The following is an 18,054-nucleotide window of genomic DNA, read 5'->3' as shown; positions in this document are numbered from 1 at the left end:
GCCTCCACAATGACCAGCATCCTGGCTGTTTCACCGCAGGCATGTGGTGTCGGTTCATTAATATCCTGGCATGGATCCAGGACCGGATTGCCAAAGCGGTGATCCTAATGGAGCCACGAAGGCCAAAGGGGTAATGTGGTTGGATGGAATTTGTGTGGTTTTCTGCTTTTTCTTATTAAATCACGTTCGCAGTGCAAAGGCGTGAAGGCCCAGAATGCCGGGTGGTCAGCAGCGGCGGTGACAGTGGCACGGTGACCTGACCAGGGACCTGCACAGTGAATTGTCCCCATTATTGTCCGGTGTTGAGAGAGGAGTTGAAGGAGGAAAGACGATCGCTGGTGATTTTAGCAACATGTACAACAATAATAATGATTATTTACAGCCCCTTGTCAATCCACCGCTGCACGAAGGCCTCCCTGCGCAGTGTCGGGCGTGTGGGTTATTTAAGCCATACTTCACCACGCTGGTCGTTGCGGTTCTATGAAGGGAGAGGGGCACACAGAGGTCCGCCTCCGATATTGCTCGCCGCCGATAACCGCGGCCAGGAATCGAACTCGGGTGGCGGGATCCGCAGCGCGTGTGCATAAACCGTGCGGAGATTCACGACACAACACAACGTGGATGTATACAGGGTCTCGGTGCGTCCGTCGCGTATTTATTTTGAAGATATCGGCAGCAGTGGCGTGGCGCACTTGGCATGGGCCATGGTGCAAGGAATGAAATGTGGCTCTTCATGGTCCTAAATCGGATCCTTATTCATTGCCCGCAGCTTGGACCCCATCTGGCCGACGGGCCCCCGGTGAATTTGAACGCCAGCTCAATAGCAACGCCACTGAGAGAGGGAAGTCTTTCGGTTATAAGCAGAGGTTAAAGAGAACATTCTAGAGGGTGATTGTTTTTTTTTTAACTAGGCAGCAGAGGTCGCAAACGGGGTTTGATTCCTTACCCGTACCCGGCCGCACCAGGGTCGCAATCGGGTACCCGTACCCGTACCCTACCCGATACCCGGCTACCCGTACCCTACCCGATACCTGGCTACCTGTACCCGGCCGGGTATTGGGTAGGGTACGGGTACCCGATTGCGACCTCTGGGATGAAGCCATGTTGCAGGCGCGGGTGGGTTGATTCTAGGAACTTGAATTGTGAGAAGAGACAAGACGTTGGGAAATGAGTGACAAACGGTGACTCACCAGTGACTCACTGCCTACCCGTACCCGGACCCGGCCGCACCAGGGTCGCAAACGGGTACCCGTACCCGGCCGGGTACGGGTAGCCGGGTATCGGGTAGGGTACGGGTATCGGGTACCCGATTTCGACCTCTGCTAGGCAGGGAGCCGACAATACGGATTGCGGGGGGGAGAGAGAGGGAGGGAGGGAGGGTGGCAGAGAGAGAGAGTGTGTCTAGTTCCAGACTATGGGGGCAGCAGAGGAGAATGAGCGACCTCCCACTGAAAGCAAAGGCAGGGTGAAGATCTACATTTTGTGCGCTGTGTCCGTGGGGCGTAACGACGACCCTGAGTGCGTAATGCAGTATTGATTGACCGGGGGGGGGGGGGGGCGGACTTTTACGGAAAGGTCCAAGGCTCCTCGGCCGCCTTTGGGAATTTGTTACAGGATGAGGCATGAAGATCTGGGTCTGTCAGTGGGGGTGGTGGATGTGTGGAGGGGTTCCCAACAAGCCCCTCTCTTAGTCATCAGCCATGATCTATGTACTGGTGGATGATGAAAGCCTCCTCCCCCAGCCATTGGCATCTCTCACAGGCACGCGACGGCAACGATCGCTCTCGCTCCGGCGCACGGGGCCGATTTCGTCGCTCCATCTCTGCGCTGAACGTCCTTTCGGGCGCCTCCTACCCCCCCCCCCCCTTTTCCGGCGCCCCCCATTGACTGCCACTCCGCTGTTGGTCTCGACCACCGGGCCATCCTTACTTCCTGGCGGCATGTCCTGCGCAAGGCCCTCTCGCATTTGTTCAAAGTCGAAGGTTTCTAATTTGCGTTTCTTCTCCGATCCATACATTCGAATGAGGGTATTGTCGTCAGCGATTGGCGCAGATCGATAAGGGTGATGATGCAGTCATCTGAATGCCTGAGGCGTTCTGAATGGCACGGACACCTCAAGACACACACAAAAACAATGTTTTTGTTTACAGTACGAACGGCCTGGGTAGATTTGAGGGAGCTGTGCAAACAGATTTAGATACCAGCTATGGGAACGAGTCGCTGTGTATTTGTGTTTGCTAATTCATTTCCATGTTTCTTTTTTTAAACTTACCCTGAATGCATGGAAAGATGCTGCTGTGTTTGAAATTCTCTCCCCTTCACATGTACTGTATGCAATGTTACCGCTCATCATCATAATCATCATCATAATAAGTAGCAGGAGCCATGATCTACTGCTGGATTAAGGCCTCAAGCCCTAAGGCACCATCTCTCAAAGTCTCGCTATGCAAACCGTACCTATCTCTTGCAAACGAGCACGATTCGACTGGACTGTCTCGCGAAAGAGATCTTCACAGTTTGGTCGGATTTTTCCAGGATCAATAACGATTTTGATTCTGAACGTCCTCTGCGGCGCGTTCCCCTCCTTTAGCTGCCACTCCATCATCAGTCTCCTAAACTAAAACAATTTTTTTATTAACCCAGATAAGGCCTACTGAGCCGTGTAGCTCTTTTTCAGAAGCGAACTGGCTATCACAAACTAATTATAGCCCAACAAAGTGGCTTATCACGTGGAAATTGCACGCAGCCAAATATTCTAAACGCACGTTTTTTTAATGTTGAGGGGAAAAAATACGGAGGACCCGGAAGAAAAGTCCACGTCACCGCGGGGAGTACATGCAAACCCCAAATATCGAACCCACGACCTACTTGCATGCCAGTGACACCTCCGGCCCCCAACCGTCAAAAAATTCCAAGCGTGCGCCGTGACGTCCACGCTTCTTTGAGCACTTGTCCGGCTACGATTGTAATTTTGCTTGGTCGGCGTCTGCGTGCGTTTTGTGGCCGCGTCCGGCCCCCCAATCTCCTCACTCGTCCTGCACCCCCCCCCTCGCCTGTTCTCACTCGCGTACCGCCCTGTCAGCGGCGCTAATTTTGGATCTTTGTCGCAGATCCCTCGTCATGGCGCATGCAGACGAGGATTCATCTCCAGATAAGGGCCCTTTCAGGCCTGGCGTCTCATTTTCAACGGAGACCTGGGGTTGATTGAGGACAGAAAAACTGCAAACTAAACGTCGGCTCAACAAACCACAAACGAGTACGATTTGAAATCGCCGAAACTCATTGCGGTTGATATGAAAAGCAAAAAATGTCGAGCAAAAAAAAAAATTCCCCCGCAAATACTACGTTATAATTTATTTCATGAAAAAAAAGGTGCACGCCCACTTGCCAATTGTGCAGCGGTGCAAATTTCCTCAACCACCTCTGCCTCCGTCCACCCAGCAGGAAAACCAAGTCCACCGCAGTCGGGCGATAATCAGGTCGTGTGTGGTGGGGTATAGTGTGGGGACTGCCACCCCTTCCTAGACGCACCTCCGATTAGCACGGTTGGTTGCGTACGGTGCGAAAGACGTTCAACGCGCACAAAGACGACTGGCAAGCGTGGTTGAGTTGCAGGCAGCGGCATGACTCTGGCAATTGCAGGTCTGCACCTTGTTACTTGCTGACTAATAACTAACGGCATGCTAGATAATGCAATGTCTTTCCACATGTGGGAGGGGGGATCGTTAGAGGAAAAGGACACTTTTTTTAATGAATATCAAACATTCTTGTAACACACAGAATGATTAGGTCAGTGGTTCTTAACCTCGGTTGCACGCTGCACCCCCTGGGGGTAACGAGATGTCCTCTCTGGGGTTGCGAGACATGGCCAAGTTTCTTTTTTAGAAGGTAAATCATCGAAAACACAAATTAGGCATGGGCTACTTTGTTTCATCAAACCTATGTATTCATTAACATTGTCATTTGTTTTACGATTGAGAACCACATAGGTGCAGGCTGCATTAAAGGTTTTAGAGCCACTGTCTTTAAAGAGATGGGCCAGGGTGGCTCAGGGGATGACCAACGGAACTGGTCCTGCTGGGTTCGCGCCGCTCGCCGATAGTTCTGAATTGTCACTTTGCCCCCACCCCCCATCACACGATACCGGAGAGCACGGCTGTAATAATAACATCGCTTGTGGCAATTCACAGGCTGGCCAGATCACCACGTGCTGTGTCTGTCCATTCCAAACATTTAAAATAGATTGCGGTCACCGGTTCACTCTGTGGGGAAGTCAACAGTAGTTGTATTTTGGATAGACTTACGCTCGCCATAGGAATGTGCCATTTCCACCACCTAGCTGTCGGCTATAAACAGGAGATGCTCATTTGTGCAGGAAACCACTTTGACTTTTTTTGTATTTGCATGGGTCCTCATGTACTTGTGCAGCTCTTTGTTAATCCACTGCTGGATGAAGGCATCCACCACCCTGTGTGGTTCATGGGGGATACTTTGACCATACTTCATCACGCTGGTCGGTGCAGGATGGAAAAGATTGGCGTGTGACGTCTGTCAGTACACTGTGGGGACACAACTTCGCTGCGTCAACTATATGTGTATCTACTCGTGCAGCAGCGCACTCATGTCACAGCTCGGAAATACCACCCTGCACCTTCTGAGCCACACCATGCTGGCTCGGCACGGCTCGGTTGTGCAGTGGAAAAAACCACCCTGCACCTCCTGAGCCACACCATGCTGGCTCGGCACGGCTCGGTTGTGCAGTGGAAAAACCACCCTGCACCACCTGAGCCACACCATGCTGGCTCGGCACGGCTCGGTTGTGCAGTAGAAAAAACCACCCGGCACCTCCTGAGCCACATCATGCTGGCTCGGCACGGCTCGGTTGTGCAGTGGAAAAAACCACCCGGCACCTCCTGAGCCACACCATGATGGCTCGGCATGGCTGGGTTGCGCAGTGGAAAAACCACCCGGCACCTCCTGAGCCTTGTCACGCTGGCGCGGTGTGGCCCCGGCGCAGATCGGATGTGCAGTGGAAAAAAGAAGCATCTGCCTGTCTCACTCCCTCCGTCTCACTTTCCCCGTCTCACTGTCTCCATTGTGCTCAGCGCCTGAAGCCGTGACGGGCATGCTGGGGCCTCCCGTGGCTCAGCCGCCCTCCCCCGAGGACCTCTCTGGGGGGCTGCTGGCGTCCCACGGCGGCGGCGGTGGCGGCGGCGACTGCGGCACCCCCAAGCAGTCGCTGACACGCCGCCTCCTCCGTTCCATCAAGGGCCGCGGCCGCCAGGCGGCTCAGCACTTCAGCTCGCAGCGGCAGCCCGTGGCCCGCACGCGCGCCCAGCTGGAGATGGAGGCCGCCGTCGCTCAGCGGCTGTCGTCGTCCCAGCCGGACGTCCGTTTCGGAGCGGGCTACCGGTCCGGCTCGTCCTCTTCGGCGTCGTCCGAGAGCAGCGGCTCGCCGTCCAGCCCGCGACGGGGGCCGCCGTTTGCGGCAACGACGGCCGACGCCGCCGGAGGTCCTTCGCCGGCGCTGCCGGCGCCGCCGCTGCCAAAGACGTGGGATGAGTGCGTGGGGTTCGCCCTGCCGGTGCCGGCCATGCTACCTGCCGACGGGAGGAGGTCGCTGCCGGCCACGCCGGCGCTCCGGCGCCCTCCCTGCCAAAAGACGTCGTTCTCCACGTCCGCGTCGCCCAAGCACCTGGCGGTGAGCAGCGGGTAGCGTCCGCGCGGCCACCTTTAGGGTCGCCACCTGTTCCGGCTTTCCCGGGAATCATCCTCTCCATTGAGCGCAGCCGTCCTGGGAAATCTGCGATTCTTCCCGGGACAATGAAAGTCCGGTCGCGGTTTTTGTCAGTTGTGTAATAATAACAATAATGATAATTCCACACCACTCAAGACAATGCGTTTAGCACATCGTCCTCCCCTCTTCTGGTATCTTCCCATGATATCTCCCGGTGTCTTTACATCAGAGGGGATGGCGATCCTAAACCCGGGGCAGTGCCCGTCGTGTAGTCTTGTCGCCGCTCGGCCAGAGTCGCGGTGCCGCTGGTGCCGTGATTGTTTGAGGCTCGGCCTCCTGGACGGAGTGCCGTGAGCAGGTTTCGCTTCTACGAATATCACGATTTTGTTCTCCTGTTTAAAACGCTCCTGGCACTCGTGCTCGACTCACGAACCCGGGCAAAGGGCAGGGTTACCCGAGCAGTGGGCGTTGCCTATAAACAGTGGGCGTGGCCTCTGAGCAGTGGGCGTGCCCTGTAATCAATAGACATAATTTCGATTTCAAGCTTTCGTGACTGCAGGGATTCATCTTCTTGGTTCTTTCGGTAAAGTCACGTAGAAGGGAAATAATAAAATTATAATAAAAATAATAAAACATAATGAAATACAATTCTCACGACTTTTCGGCCACAACGCAAGCAGCCGTCCTCAGGTGAAGAACAGGGCTCTTGGAAAGACAGCGTCTGAATGACAGCCCTGTTCTTCACCTGCGGACGGCTGCTTGCGTTGTGGCTGAAACGTCGTGAGAATTGTATTTTATTATGTTTCATTTTTATTATTTTATTATTTCCCTTCTACGTGACTTTACCGAAAGAACCAAGAAGATCAATAGGCGTGGTCACTTATTGTAGGCGTGGCTACGTGAAAGTGGGAGGGGCTGGTAGCTCACCTGTGCGTGTCCTGGTTGGAATTCCTTTCCAGCTCAGACCCCGCTTGCTTGCTCATCACCACATATATAACCTCTTGTTGTAACTGCTCTCTCGCTGGTTCAGCAGTTCCACTGCTGGATTATATTTTTCCCGCCTGATGACGACCGCTTGTGTTGCGATCGAAACGTCGTGATATATTATTTTATTTTATACCTACGTGACTTTACCGAAAGAACCAAAGAGTATGGTTGAGCCTACCGGATATTCGGAAGACCGATCCAATCGAGCAGATTGCCGACTCTTTTGGAGGACCCTGGGAGTTGCGCCAGCTGCTAATGTAAATCAACTGTGTGTGCGTGGTGGCCCGCCCACAGGTTTTATACGTCTGTGCCCACAGATCTGTCTGTGCTGACGGTCCTTAACTTATCAGCGTGAGTGTTTCAAAAGGACAAACCGTAGTTGTGTCTATTTACATTGGTTTATTGAAAAAACATTTGTGCTACTTTATTACATGCATGGCTTGGCTGTTCACATGCATGGTAATGCACCCGGTGGCGTTTTATTTGGTGCATTTTACGACTCGGTTATACGGCAAAGCCGGGCACGAAGGTCGTATGGCCGACCAGTGCACTCCAATCCGTCAGTCCGCATCCGTACACGACCGATGCTTACTTGGCGACACGCTCGCGCTTGCAGGCAATGCATTATGCGCGCAGGTCACGCGTGAGATGCTCTGCAAATGCGGTAACACTTGCCATTTGCCGGAAGGCCCTGGTCACCTCCCCCCACGCCCCCACACCCCTGTGACCCCTTCCCCCACGCAAACAACTGTGCCGTCCATGGGGTCGGTCCTCTTGTCAGGGTTGAGACATCGATAATTGAGTCGGCTCACGTTGCCCAAGAGCACTTGTTAGTTGGTAGCGTCGTGAAGGGGGTTGGAGGTGGGTTAAGGTGGGACGTGGGCGTGATAGGTTTTATCCCGCGGTTGTCATGCCAGAAAATGCACGCACAAAGACAAGGATTGCCCATATAGATTTAACACTGAAGGTCCCCAACCTTTTTGGCACAAGGGACCGGTTTCGTGGAAGACAATTTTTTTCACGTACCGGGGGTGGGGGGGTTCATGTTTGGGTCTTTCCCCCTTCTTCAAAGAACCTCTCCAGCGACGTTTGTTCTTTACTCATTGTGGCTACTAGGGGTTAGCAGCTTGTGGGCTCACCAACACTGTGACTGAGACGAGTGGTAAATAATAAAATAATGGGCGGGCCACGCGCGGACTCACCGATCACCTCCTGCTGTGCGGCCCAGTTCCTAACAGGCCACGGACCGGCACCGGTCCGCTGCCTGTTGGGGACCCCAGCTTTAACAGACTGTTGGGGACAAGTGCTGTTTGAGATTAGCACCGCTATGAAGGCCGGCGCGGCACGAGCATGGGCGGGTGGCCGGCAGTCGCCTTTGTCTCCCTAGTGGCGACGTTTACACATTGCTCACAGGTACTCATTTGACGCTGAGTCGACCTAGGGAAGGCTCAGTTCAGATATCTTTAACCGGGAATCGATTTTGGGTCGCCGTGAATCGCACACACGCACGAGCAAGGGGCTGGGGAATTGTTCCTGGAAGGAACAATCGAAGAGGTGCGGTCGCGTGTGTGCGCTGTGCGTGCTACAAACACGGCACGGCACTTGCTGCGCGTACAGAGAGGTAGCCCACGTGCCAGAGCAGACATCGGCACCGCCTAAGCTAGCTATGCTAGTGATGGCGCTGCGGTGGCGAGATGCTAACTACCTTGCCTGGTATGCAGGAGGTCATGGGTTCGATCTCGACCCTGACGCCTGCTGTATACTTGGAGTTTGTGTGTCTCTCTCATCATCATCACGGTGGCAAGGAGATGTTAACTACCTCGCCTGGTATGCAGGGGATCATGGGTGTGATCTCGACCCTGACGCCTGTATATTTGCAGTTTGCATGTTCTCCATGTTCTCCCTGTGGTCACATGGATTTTTCTCCGGCTCCTTCGGGAATACAGGCCGTGGCACCATGAACACATTCACATTAATTTAAACTATTTTATTTTTAACTATTTTTTTTATTTCAGCAGATAAGGCCCTACATTTTTGACTTAAATCTTTCGTGACTGCAGGAATTCATATTCTTGGTTCTTTTGGTAAAGTTATGAAAATAAAAAATAAAAATAAAAAAATAAAAATAAAAATCAAATAAATAACATATAAATAATAAATTTTAAATAATAAAAGCAAAAAACCCGCAATAAAAAATAGTAAAATAAAATTAGAAATAAAAATACATTTAAAATAATAAAAGCAAAAAACCCACGACGTTTTTTAATTTAATTTAATTTATTTATTTTTACTATTTTTTTAATTAAATTTTTATTGTGGGTTTTTTGCTTTTATTATTTTCTATTTATTATTTTTATGTTATTTTTATAATTAAAAATAAAAATGTTAATTTTATTTTTTTTATTTTATTTGAAAATGTTTTGGCTTTTTTGTTTTCTATTTATGTGACTTTACCGAAAGAACCAAGAATATAGGCAAGGCCCTCTTTTTTATAAGTGACCTGGCGACAATTGATAGCTCAATGAAGTGGCTTAGCACGTGGACATTTATAGCAGCAAAATACTCTAAACACACGTTGATTCTAAATGTGGGAGGGAAACACCATAGGACCTGGAAAAAAATCCACACGACCTAAGGGAGAACATGCAAATTCCAAATATATAGTAGAGGCCTGAGGGTCGGGATCGAACCCACGTCCTCCCCTATACCAGGCGAGGTCGTTAACATCCGACCACTGCCTTAGTTTGAACGGCGCATGGCCAAAACAGAGGAATGCATCAGAGAGCCATTGTGCCAGATTGCCCGAAGGCTCTCTCGCGTGTGGCTGTTTCTTCTGCTTGAGCGTCTTATTTGAAATGAAATAAATTCCTCGTCGGGTAATGACGTGGGCTCAGGAAATTGCGACTTGTTTGGTGGTGAACAGTTCCACATGTTTTTTAGGCACCACTTGGCTCCCACCCAGCACCGTCCTGCGTCGGTGTCACGCACGGTGGAACGAGTAACAATTAACGGGGAATGTTCAGAGCTCGGAGCCGCCCCACGCTCCCTGTTGGTAACAGCTGACCCCAGCCACTTTGAGGATTTCAACACGCTCGGTGGCCGTAGCGGCGCAGTGGCGAGCGCACTTGCACTGTAAACCCGGGTTACCCGAGTTCGATCCCCGGCGACAAATCACGTCATTTGCGAGTGACATCTCAACAGTTTCTGCCCGCCCTCTGCATTGACCTGCGTTGACCAGCGTAAAGACTTTTGATCAAACAACCTCCATGACCGACACGATGTGGGCAGGCCTTCATCCAGCCATGGATTGACAGAGGGCTATGAATGTTCATTAATGATGAGTGGATCAGAAGAGACCCGCAGAGGATTTGGTACAATGATGCATCGTGCGCTGTTGTGGTCAATTACGTTCAATGAAATGGATATCCACCAGAATCTGCATATAAGCACACACCTTGGGAGCAAGGCCACCTGTGCTTATATATGAAGTAAAGTCTTTGTATCAGAAGTTTCCCTTCGTCTTCTTCCCATCAGTGTAATGGTAAGGCCGTGTTGCTATTTCAGGAACTGTTTTTCATATTAGGTATGCTTATATTTTTTCCATCCATGAGCCTATGGGCTTTCCAGCCCGAATGTTCAAGGAAGCCTCTGACAAACCTCCAGGAAACCCATTCATCGATGTAAATTAACAGTTTAATTTCTTGTTGGTCATGGCACTATGGAGCAGCAGCATTTGTTTAGTAGGCAGGCACAGGCTTCGTCAGTCGCCGTCCTATCGGGTGATTGAAACCTGTTAAACACAGCCGCTGCTGGGTTGCTAGACATTCGAGCGAAGGGCGTTCCACAAAAACTGTTTGGAGTCTGCAGTCTTTACACGGAAGCTGCGGTTGGCACCCTACCTACACATTTCAAGAGAGATGGCTCGGTTCCCGAACCGGGCTGGATCCGAGAGTTGTTTTTCCATTGCAGCCCTGCCAGGGTGGCATCTGGGCTCCTGGGCACGGTTACCAAGCCGTTACCACGCACTGTGCCGGCCTGTCTTTGCCACATCCGATCGGTCGCCCAGAATTCCTTCTTCCTCCTCTGCAACGTTGCTCGACTCCGCCGCTGTCTCATACCCCACCACTCCCCCCCCCCCCACTGTAGCCAAGTCCCTGCCTGGTCCATGCGCTGAACCAGATGCCGGATGGAATTATCCAGTTGTGCCCCTCCTTGCTGGCATTCCTGTAGAAAGTCTCAGGAAACTACAGCGGGTTCAAAACGCTGGCTCGGACTCCTCCCATCACGTCCACTCTTGAGTCTTCTTGTTTTCAAGTCGTGCAGCACCAACGTCCTTCCTTCCAGGGCTTCCTTCATCCAGCTGTCTCCTCTTCACTGATTGGGCACGGCACGAAACAAGTTCACCATACATACACGCAGTCGTCCCATTGCTGGGCTTCATTCTATTTGTTTTGCTTTTGTCATTTTGGTGACCCAAGGTCGCTCCTTTACACATGACACTCGTCTTGATCACTTGAGTGCTCACCTGGTCAAACAAATACATTTGACTTGACGGTAGTGGCTGTCACTTCAGACACCCCCATCCCACTGTCCTTCATGGGGGGAGGGGGGGGTGTTGGAGGGGGTAGGAGTGTCCCTTTATATAGGTAGCCAGGGTCCCAGTCGGCTCACCCCACACTCGCTCCGCTTGGCAAATGAGCTTGGCAAATGAACACTTATGCAAACCGCATTTCGGTTTTGCGGAAGTGGAAAAAATGTGCAATTTGTGTGTTCATCGTTGCTGCTCATCGTTGTAGGAGACTGCCTCGGACAGCACCGTGAGATGTTCGATGGCACCGTTCCCACGAGCAGAGTTCCATTATTCCAAGCCTCGCAGGTGAATTCCCTTGTCTTTTACAGGAGGCAGAGCGATGTGAACTGAATCCCAATGCAGTCTTGATCGCAATTGCAAGGATTTATTCGAAGGCCCTGTGTCATCTCGATGGCAATGAATTAACCACAGTTTAATGCGTGTATATGTTTTCTTTGGCGAACTATTGTAGCTGTTTGCCTTCATTATGGAGACCCCTTTACTCATCGTTATGCTATTAGCTTGAACAAACATAAGTTAAAGAAATGGATTTCCCAAGAAATTGTTTGTAGGGAGGCATTTGCCTACCAATGATTTTCGGCGGTGGGAATGCAACATTTCCTATTTGCAGGGACAAAATTTTCCATAGGACAGCCACTGGTAAGTTCCACGATTTAAGACCTTTTAGAGATGTCGGTAACCATTTAAGATAATCAGGAAGTGGCTTCTTTACTTGGGCATAGTATTCCAGCCTATCAGGACTGTACTTCAGATGCAAATTAGTTGCCCTAATTTCTTGATAAGGGAGATTTTGCTTATAAAATGCCACTGGTGGTGGTGGTGTCGGACGTATTCGGAGCTACTGAATTTTTCATCCACGCTGGGACTGTGATGGTGCATTCAGTTTCATGCATGTGTCAGAGCGTCGACTTTGTCCATAAATAGGCAATATTTTCTAAGACTGTGACGGATAATAGCTTTCAAAATGACACTCAGTGGCTTAGCGTGGTTGCCGTGGGCCCTGGCGCAAGGAGTGAAACAGAGCCCCCTGTCTGTCCCCCCTCCTCATCATAGCCCAGAGGGCCTGTGTCCCTCCTGGCCTGTGGGCTCGGTGTAGTTGCACCGCCTGCACACGCAATATCCGATGTTACTGCCATGTGTATTTACAGGACGATTTTGAAATTGTGACTTATCAAACTGCCCCCCCCCGACCCTCCCCGACCCCCACTGTTGAATATCTACACAAAGTGGTACTCATTTGATCAACTCCAGAGGGATGAGAAGCTGGGTCTTGACCCCTGGCTAGGATTTTGAAACTGCAAACGTCCGATCGCGAGCCACGAATGCCACTCGGCCGGACGTAAATATCTCCACTGTAAATGTATACAGGGTGGCCAAAATCTCAGGACAACATTGGGTGATATTTATTTTAACAAATGACATAAGGTTATTTCATAGAATTTAGCAATTGTTGAAAATGACTTCCATTTACATTGATGCACGCATGAATGATATTTTTAAATACATTCAGGACGTTTGTTTTTGAACGATTACAGGTGTCATCTTTCAATATTAATCAATTATTCAGCACCTCTGATGCGCACGGTTGGCTATGTACGGTGCGAAAGAACGTCAGCACGCATACATACAAATTGCGTTTTTGTCTCAATGCAGTCAATCTTCTTTCCATTTTAAAATGTCACCTGAAAAAGGACGAAGAAAACTACATCGTAATAATGATAACAGATATAACATGAACTTAACGAACAAACAATTACAAATTTTAATGGCAGTTTTAAATATATATATATGAAACCCCGTGTCCTCACTTTTGGGCCACGCTGTACGCAATCAACACCGCGTGGTTTCTGGTTTTGTTGCACAACCTCCGGCCGGGTGCGTGCCACTGTCGTGGACCATGGGAGTTGCTGCCACTGAGCTACTGAGGCTTGTTGACTTCTCGACATTCTTGCTGTGATACCGGCGACGGGTAAGCTAAAACAATGTCCTCGCCCGTGATTATATATATTTTTTTCAACAATTTGTCGGACGTGCTCTCGGTTGAGGATTTGAGCAAAGTTAATCTTTGACAAAAAAAAGTTACTTTACATGAGCGTAAGCCACTCGGCGCTTAGCACACCGAAATCTGTCGACCTGAGTTCGAGCTCAAGCCATGGCTAACACCAGCGGTGAGTGATGAATTGCCCTCGTCCCCCCCACCCCCTTACCGCTTCACCATCCCGCACTGAGCAGCATGGTGAAGTCTTTGTTAAACTGGTGAAGTATGGTTCAGCAACACCAAACGACTGACGCGGTTTCGTAAAATCAGCCACCTTTCCGTCGTCGCGTCGCGCCCCAGATTTAGCACCACGAAGAACCCCCTGTCCCAAAAAACAAGATATATATATATATACCACTTGGTAAAGTTACTTTGGCTTTCGTGGCTTGCTGACCCCAGCGTGGGCGTGCACCGGCGCTGGCCACCGCTGATGATGTGGCGGGCGAGGTGACGGCGTATTTGCACTTCGGCTCCCGTTGTTGCCGGAGACGGCTTAGTGCCTGGGGGAGGGCGGCCGTCCGCTTCGCCCGGAGCGGGTTAAAGATCACGGCCGCTTTTATTTCCGTGCCGACGGAATGGGCTGACGCGCGCCCCGTGGAACTTCTTCCAGTCGCTCCCGGTCGCCGCGCAGAGCAACGTCGCAGCTGCGGAGCGACCGTGCAGGTGAGCGGGACTGCCGGGGGAGTGTCATCTCCACAGCGGTAGTCGTCGAACGGTCGCTTGTCATCCCCCGAGGTGTGCGGTTGCAGCTGTGGTAGAACACCGGCGGGCGACTTGCTTTGAGCGAGATACTAAGTAGGGTCGGCGAGAAGAAGCGGACGCACTAATGTGTGGCGGCCCTGCTGGCAGATTGGCGCGTAATGCCCCCGAGTCGTGTCTGTGCTCTGATAAGCCCTGGGGTGTCTGCGCGGTGTTTCAACGTAAAGCAATTTGCTCCCGCTGCTCCGGTGCTGATCTCTTCCGCTAAGTGATGCTGCTGCTGCCGCCGAATTGTGCCTGTGATGCCCTATGAGCTGTGGAGTTTACAGGCAGTAAATTTATGAAATGAGTGTAATTTGCCGCACTTTGCCGGTGCGCTGCTGGACGAAGGCCTCCGCATGTCGCGTTAGTCATGAGGGTGATTTGAACGAACTTCTTGAAGCTGGTCCATTGCGTGTTGGTTTAAGGGTGGCCCAAGTGTCAGATGTAACTCGCCACTGGTGTTAGCCGTGGCCGAAAATCAAACCGGGGTCCGCCGAGTTTGCCCCATTGCTTGCCCCCCCCCCCCAACTGCTTTTCCTGACCATGTAAACACTCATAAATTGGCCGATAACACCTTAATACATAGAGCGCCACAGAGCTTGGGCAACATTTGGCACCAGCGCATCGCGTGGCTGCGCTGCCTTCCCGCTCGTCTGTAGTTCTTCACACCTCTGAGTGTTTACTGTGCCGTGCGGTACAAGTTGAAATTATTATTATCAAAGTTATTTTTGGGTGGGATATTATTAATTGTTACAGTGCCAGTGATTTGACCGGAAAATGTATGATGATAAAAAAAGCCGTCAATCCCCTTCAGGTGCAATAAAAATATTTTACTAAACTGTTTTTTATTACTCTTAGATTTTTTCGGTAAAGTCACGTAGGTAATTATTTTTTTTTTTACCAGGAAAGGCGGATTGAGCTATGTAGCTCATTTTGAGAAGTGACCTGGCCACAAATGATAGCTAAACGAAGTGGAAATTTACAGCAGCCAAATACTCTTAACGCGTGATGTTGATTCTAAATGTTGAAGGAAACACTGGAGGACCCGGAGAAAAATTCACGCGACCACGGGGTGGAGAGCAAGAGAGACACACCAACTTAAAATATACAGCAGGAGTCAAGGTTGGAGTCGAACCCACGACCTCCTGCATACCAGGCAAATAAGTTAACATCTCGCCACTGCATCATGTCATGTAACGTGCTGAGAAATAAATAATCAAAGCCCGGTATTTCGTGGATAATTCAGTTATATCGATTTCACTAAACAAGTTTATTTCCGTAATTGTAAAAGTGGCTGCACATCAAGCTTAGTAATTTTAAATTAGATTTTGTAATGGAACCACTTTATTCTGTGCTGTTTTCTTATCAAAGTCTGCAATGTACAGCACGTAACGGCAGTGTACCCGTCCACTTAAGCGTTCATTTAAACAAATGACACGGTACTTACAAGGGTGCTACCAGCACAGCGACCTCGGTTCGATTCCTCGCCACTGCCATCGTCATCGGCGAGTGATGAATACCTGGTCCTCCTCTTGACCGACTCGCAGTGACCAGCGTGGTGAAGTATGGTCAAACAACCTCCATGAGAGGCACGCAACGGGGAGGCGTTCATGCAGCAGTGGATTGAAAAAGGGCGTGGACATTATTTTATTATTATTAGTGTATTTACAAAAGCGTTCAGCTGTAGTTGTATCCGTATGCTAATCTAGTCAGCCAATATTATCTTACGCTATTCCTTTGTACTTTACAGCTTTGCTGTTTATTTTTCTGCCCGACGACCTCATCGTTGACAGTCATGCTTCACCCACCGCCGCTGTAGAGAAGACAGTCCCTGCACGCAGCGACTGCAGCGTCGCGTTTGCGAATCTCGCGTCCCTCCTGCCCATGAGAGCCCCATCTCGTTGTTCCGTCTCCTCGATGGCCGAGGGCCCCTCGTGCTCTTTCGCTCCTTGGGATGCCACTCCCCTTCTCCCAGCCTCTGATCGTCACGGTCCACCTTCGCTTACGAATCGTTCACTTTTAGACTGAGTTCAATACGTTCAATAACAGCTAGCCATTAACGTTTCAAGTGTCAAGCTGGAATACTCTTCCCTACGATGTTAGGAAGCCACCGGAGCTTTTGTAACTCGATTGAAAACGAATTTCTTTCGAACTGCTTTTTGTGTTTGGCTTGTTGTCCTTCCCCCCAGCATCTCCAATTCGCACAATTGGCTACCTACGATGCGAAAGAAGTTCAACGTACATACATACCTGTGATTAAACAGTGCTCTCAACTGTCGTGTGTTCATGATCCCAGGCCGGTTACCAATGACTGTGCGAAGAAACCCACCACATTCGAACTGGTTTTGCGTGTACATTATCCGAATTCCAGAACTTAAAATGTAAAATATTGGTTGCATCGTCACGCGACGTGCTGCCCTCTTTACTGTGCGGACCGAAGGTCACCTGAAGGAATCTCAGAGGTAGCCCTGCTGTATCCACTTCTGTGGGCCATTCCCTGACGCGAGGATGGTTACACTGCTTCATTAGGGTTTGGAACGCAGGCGAGACTTAGTCCCACGATGCCCGTAGCGCCATTGGGGATTCCATCTTCTTGGCCGGCTCGCATGAAAGCACACGCGCACACCGCTTGCGTTTCGCTTTGCACTCCTTTGAAAGTCCACGGGGGAAACCAGACCTCCTGGACTGGGCATCGCGCCCCGAGTCTAACGGGGTTACGCTGGCAAGCGACCATCAACCAAGGATGCCCCCCCCCACTCCTCGCGACGGGAGTAGCCTCGCAGCCAGGGAGAAACCACTGCGGGCACACTTGAATGATTATTCAGAGTAATAACTAGTTTATTTTTTATTTTATTTTTACCAGGTAAGGCCAACTGAGCTACCCAGCTCTGTTTTAGAAGCGACCTGGCCGCAAATGGTCGCTCAACGAAGTGGCTTATCGTGTGGAAATGCATAGCGCGTTTCTAAATGTGGAGGGAAAAACCGGAGGACCCAGGAGGAAAATCCATGCGACTACGAGGAGAACATGCAGGCTCCAAATATACAGGCATCAAGGTCAGGATCTAACCTACGACCTCCTGTATACCAGGCGAGGTAGTTAACATCTTAGTACCGTGGCATCCGAGCCACAGCACACTTACGGAAACCGGCACTTGCTCGCCAATCTGGTTAACGCATGTTCGCGGCTGCTGTAATGAAGACAACTCGAAAATGGCACCTCTCTAAATGCCTTTGTTCTTTTTGAATTGGTTGAGTATTAAGCCTGCTGCTTTACGGCAATCGTCATCGGCCACAGCCCATTGACCGCCCGACGAAAGCCGCCGCAGCTCACGGTCTCGCGACGCAACGATCGATCCGCCGAGCCGCTGCGCGCGAGGAGCTGCAGGAATCGCTCCGTCTCCTGCCGCGGGACGTGCCGCCGGGTGTGTGTCGCTCTCCCTCTTTCTCGTCTCGCCCCCCGAACAAGCCCGCTCGCTTTCCTAAGTGGGGTGGAGGGGGGCAGCTCGATGCGTGGATCTTCTTTGAGGGCAGACGCGCGCGATTCAAGTGCCATGAATGAAGGGCCATGGCTCGAAACGTTGCCCGTTATACATTTTTCAACCTTTCTAAAGGCCACAGGGTTGTTGACGGATGGGTCGAGTAATTTTGTTGTTGTTGTTGTTGTCGTTTGTGCTTGTGCAGCACCGCAGCCAATGCAGCAGCGGCACCAAAATAATTTGCACGATTCGTCTCGGCAGTCGGTTTACTCACAACGCTGGATGGTTTTTTTTACGGCGAGGCAGTGCTCGTGTTTACAAAACGTTTCGGCTTTTTTTTAGAACTGTGCCAGGTCAGGTTTGACCACTGACAAAAGCCGTGTGTTCGTTGCACAATTAGACGCGAGCGGGCCCCTGGTGACAAGAACAATGATCCACCCTCAAACAACACATCCCGTAAAGCTCCTCTTCAAGTGTTGACATT

At 50.7% G+C, this 18,054-nt stretch overlaps 1 protein-coding gene across 6 annotated transcripts in view; it reads left to right on the top strand.

The window, feature by feature from the left end:
- The window catches only part of MCTP1 (multiple C2 and transmembrane domain containing 1), a 158,742-nt gene that overhangs the window by 10,470 nt on the left and 130,218 nt on the right, over positions 1-18,054 (top strand). For 3 of the 6 annotated variants that reach the window (XM_078612555.1, XM_078612554.1, XM_078612553.1), the window contains exon 2: positions 5,106-5,701. In XM_078612555.1, the coding sequence (XP_078468681.1) occupies positions 5,106-5,701 (596 nt within the window). Of the gene's footprint in view, positions 1-5,105; positions 5,702-13,262; positions 13,285-13,338; positions 13,484-13,762; positions 14,017-18,054 lie in introns of those variants that run through there. The other 3 variants (XM_078612557.1, XM_078612558.1, XM_078612561.1) reach the window with 3 other exon arrangements.

This window comes from Lampetra planeri, chromosome 39 (assembly GCF_965212315.1).
Source record: "Lampetra planeri chromosome 39, kcLamPlan1.2.h2, whole genome shotgun sequence".
Taxonomy (NCBI): Eukaryota; Metazoa; Chordata; class Hyperoartia; order Petromyzontiformes; family Petromyzontidae; genus Lampetra; species Lampetra planeri.
The sequence above is the reverse complement of the archived record's forward strand: the minus strand, read 5'-3'. Positions and strand labels throughout refer to the sequence as shown.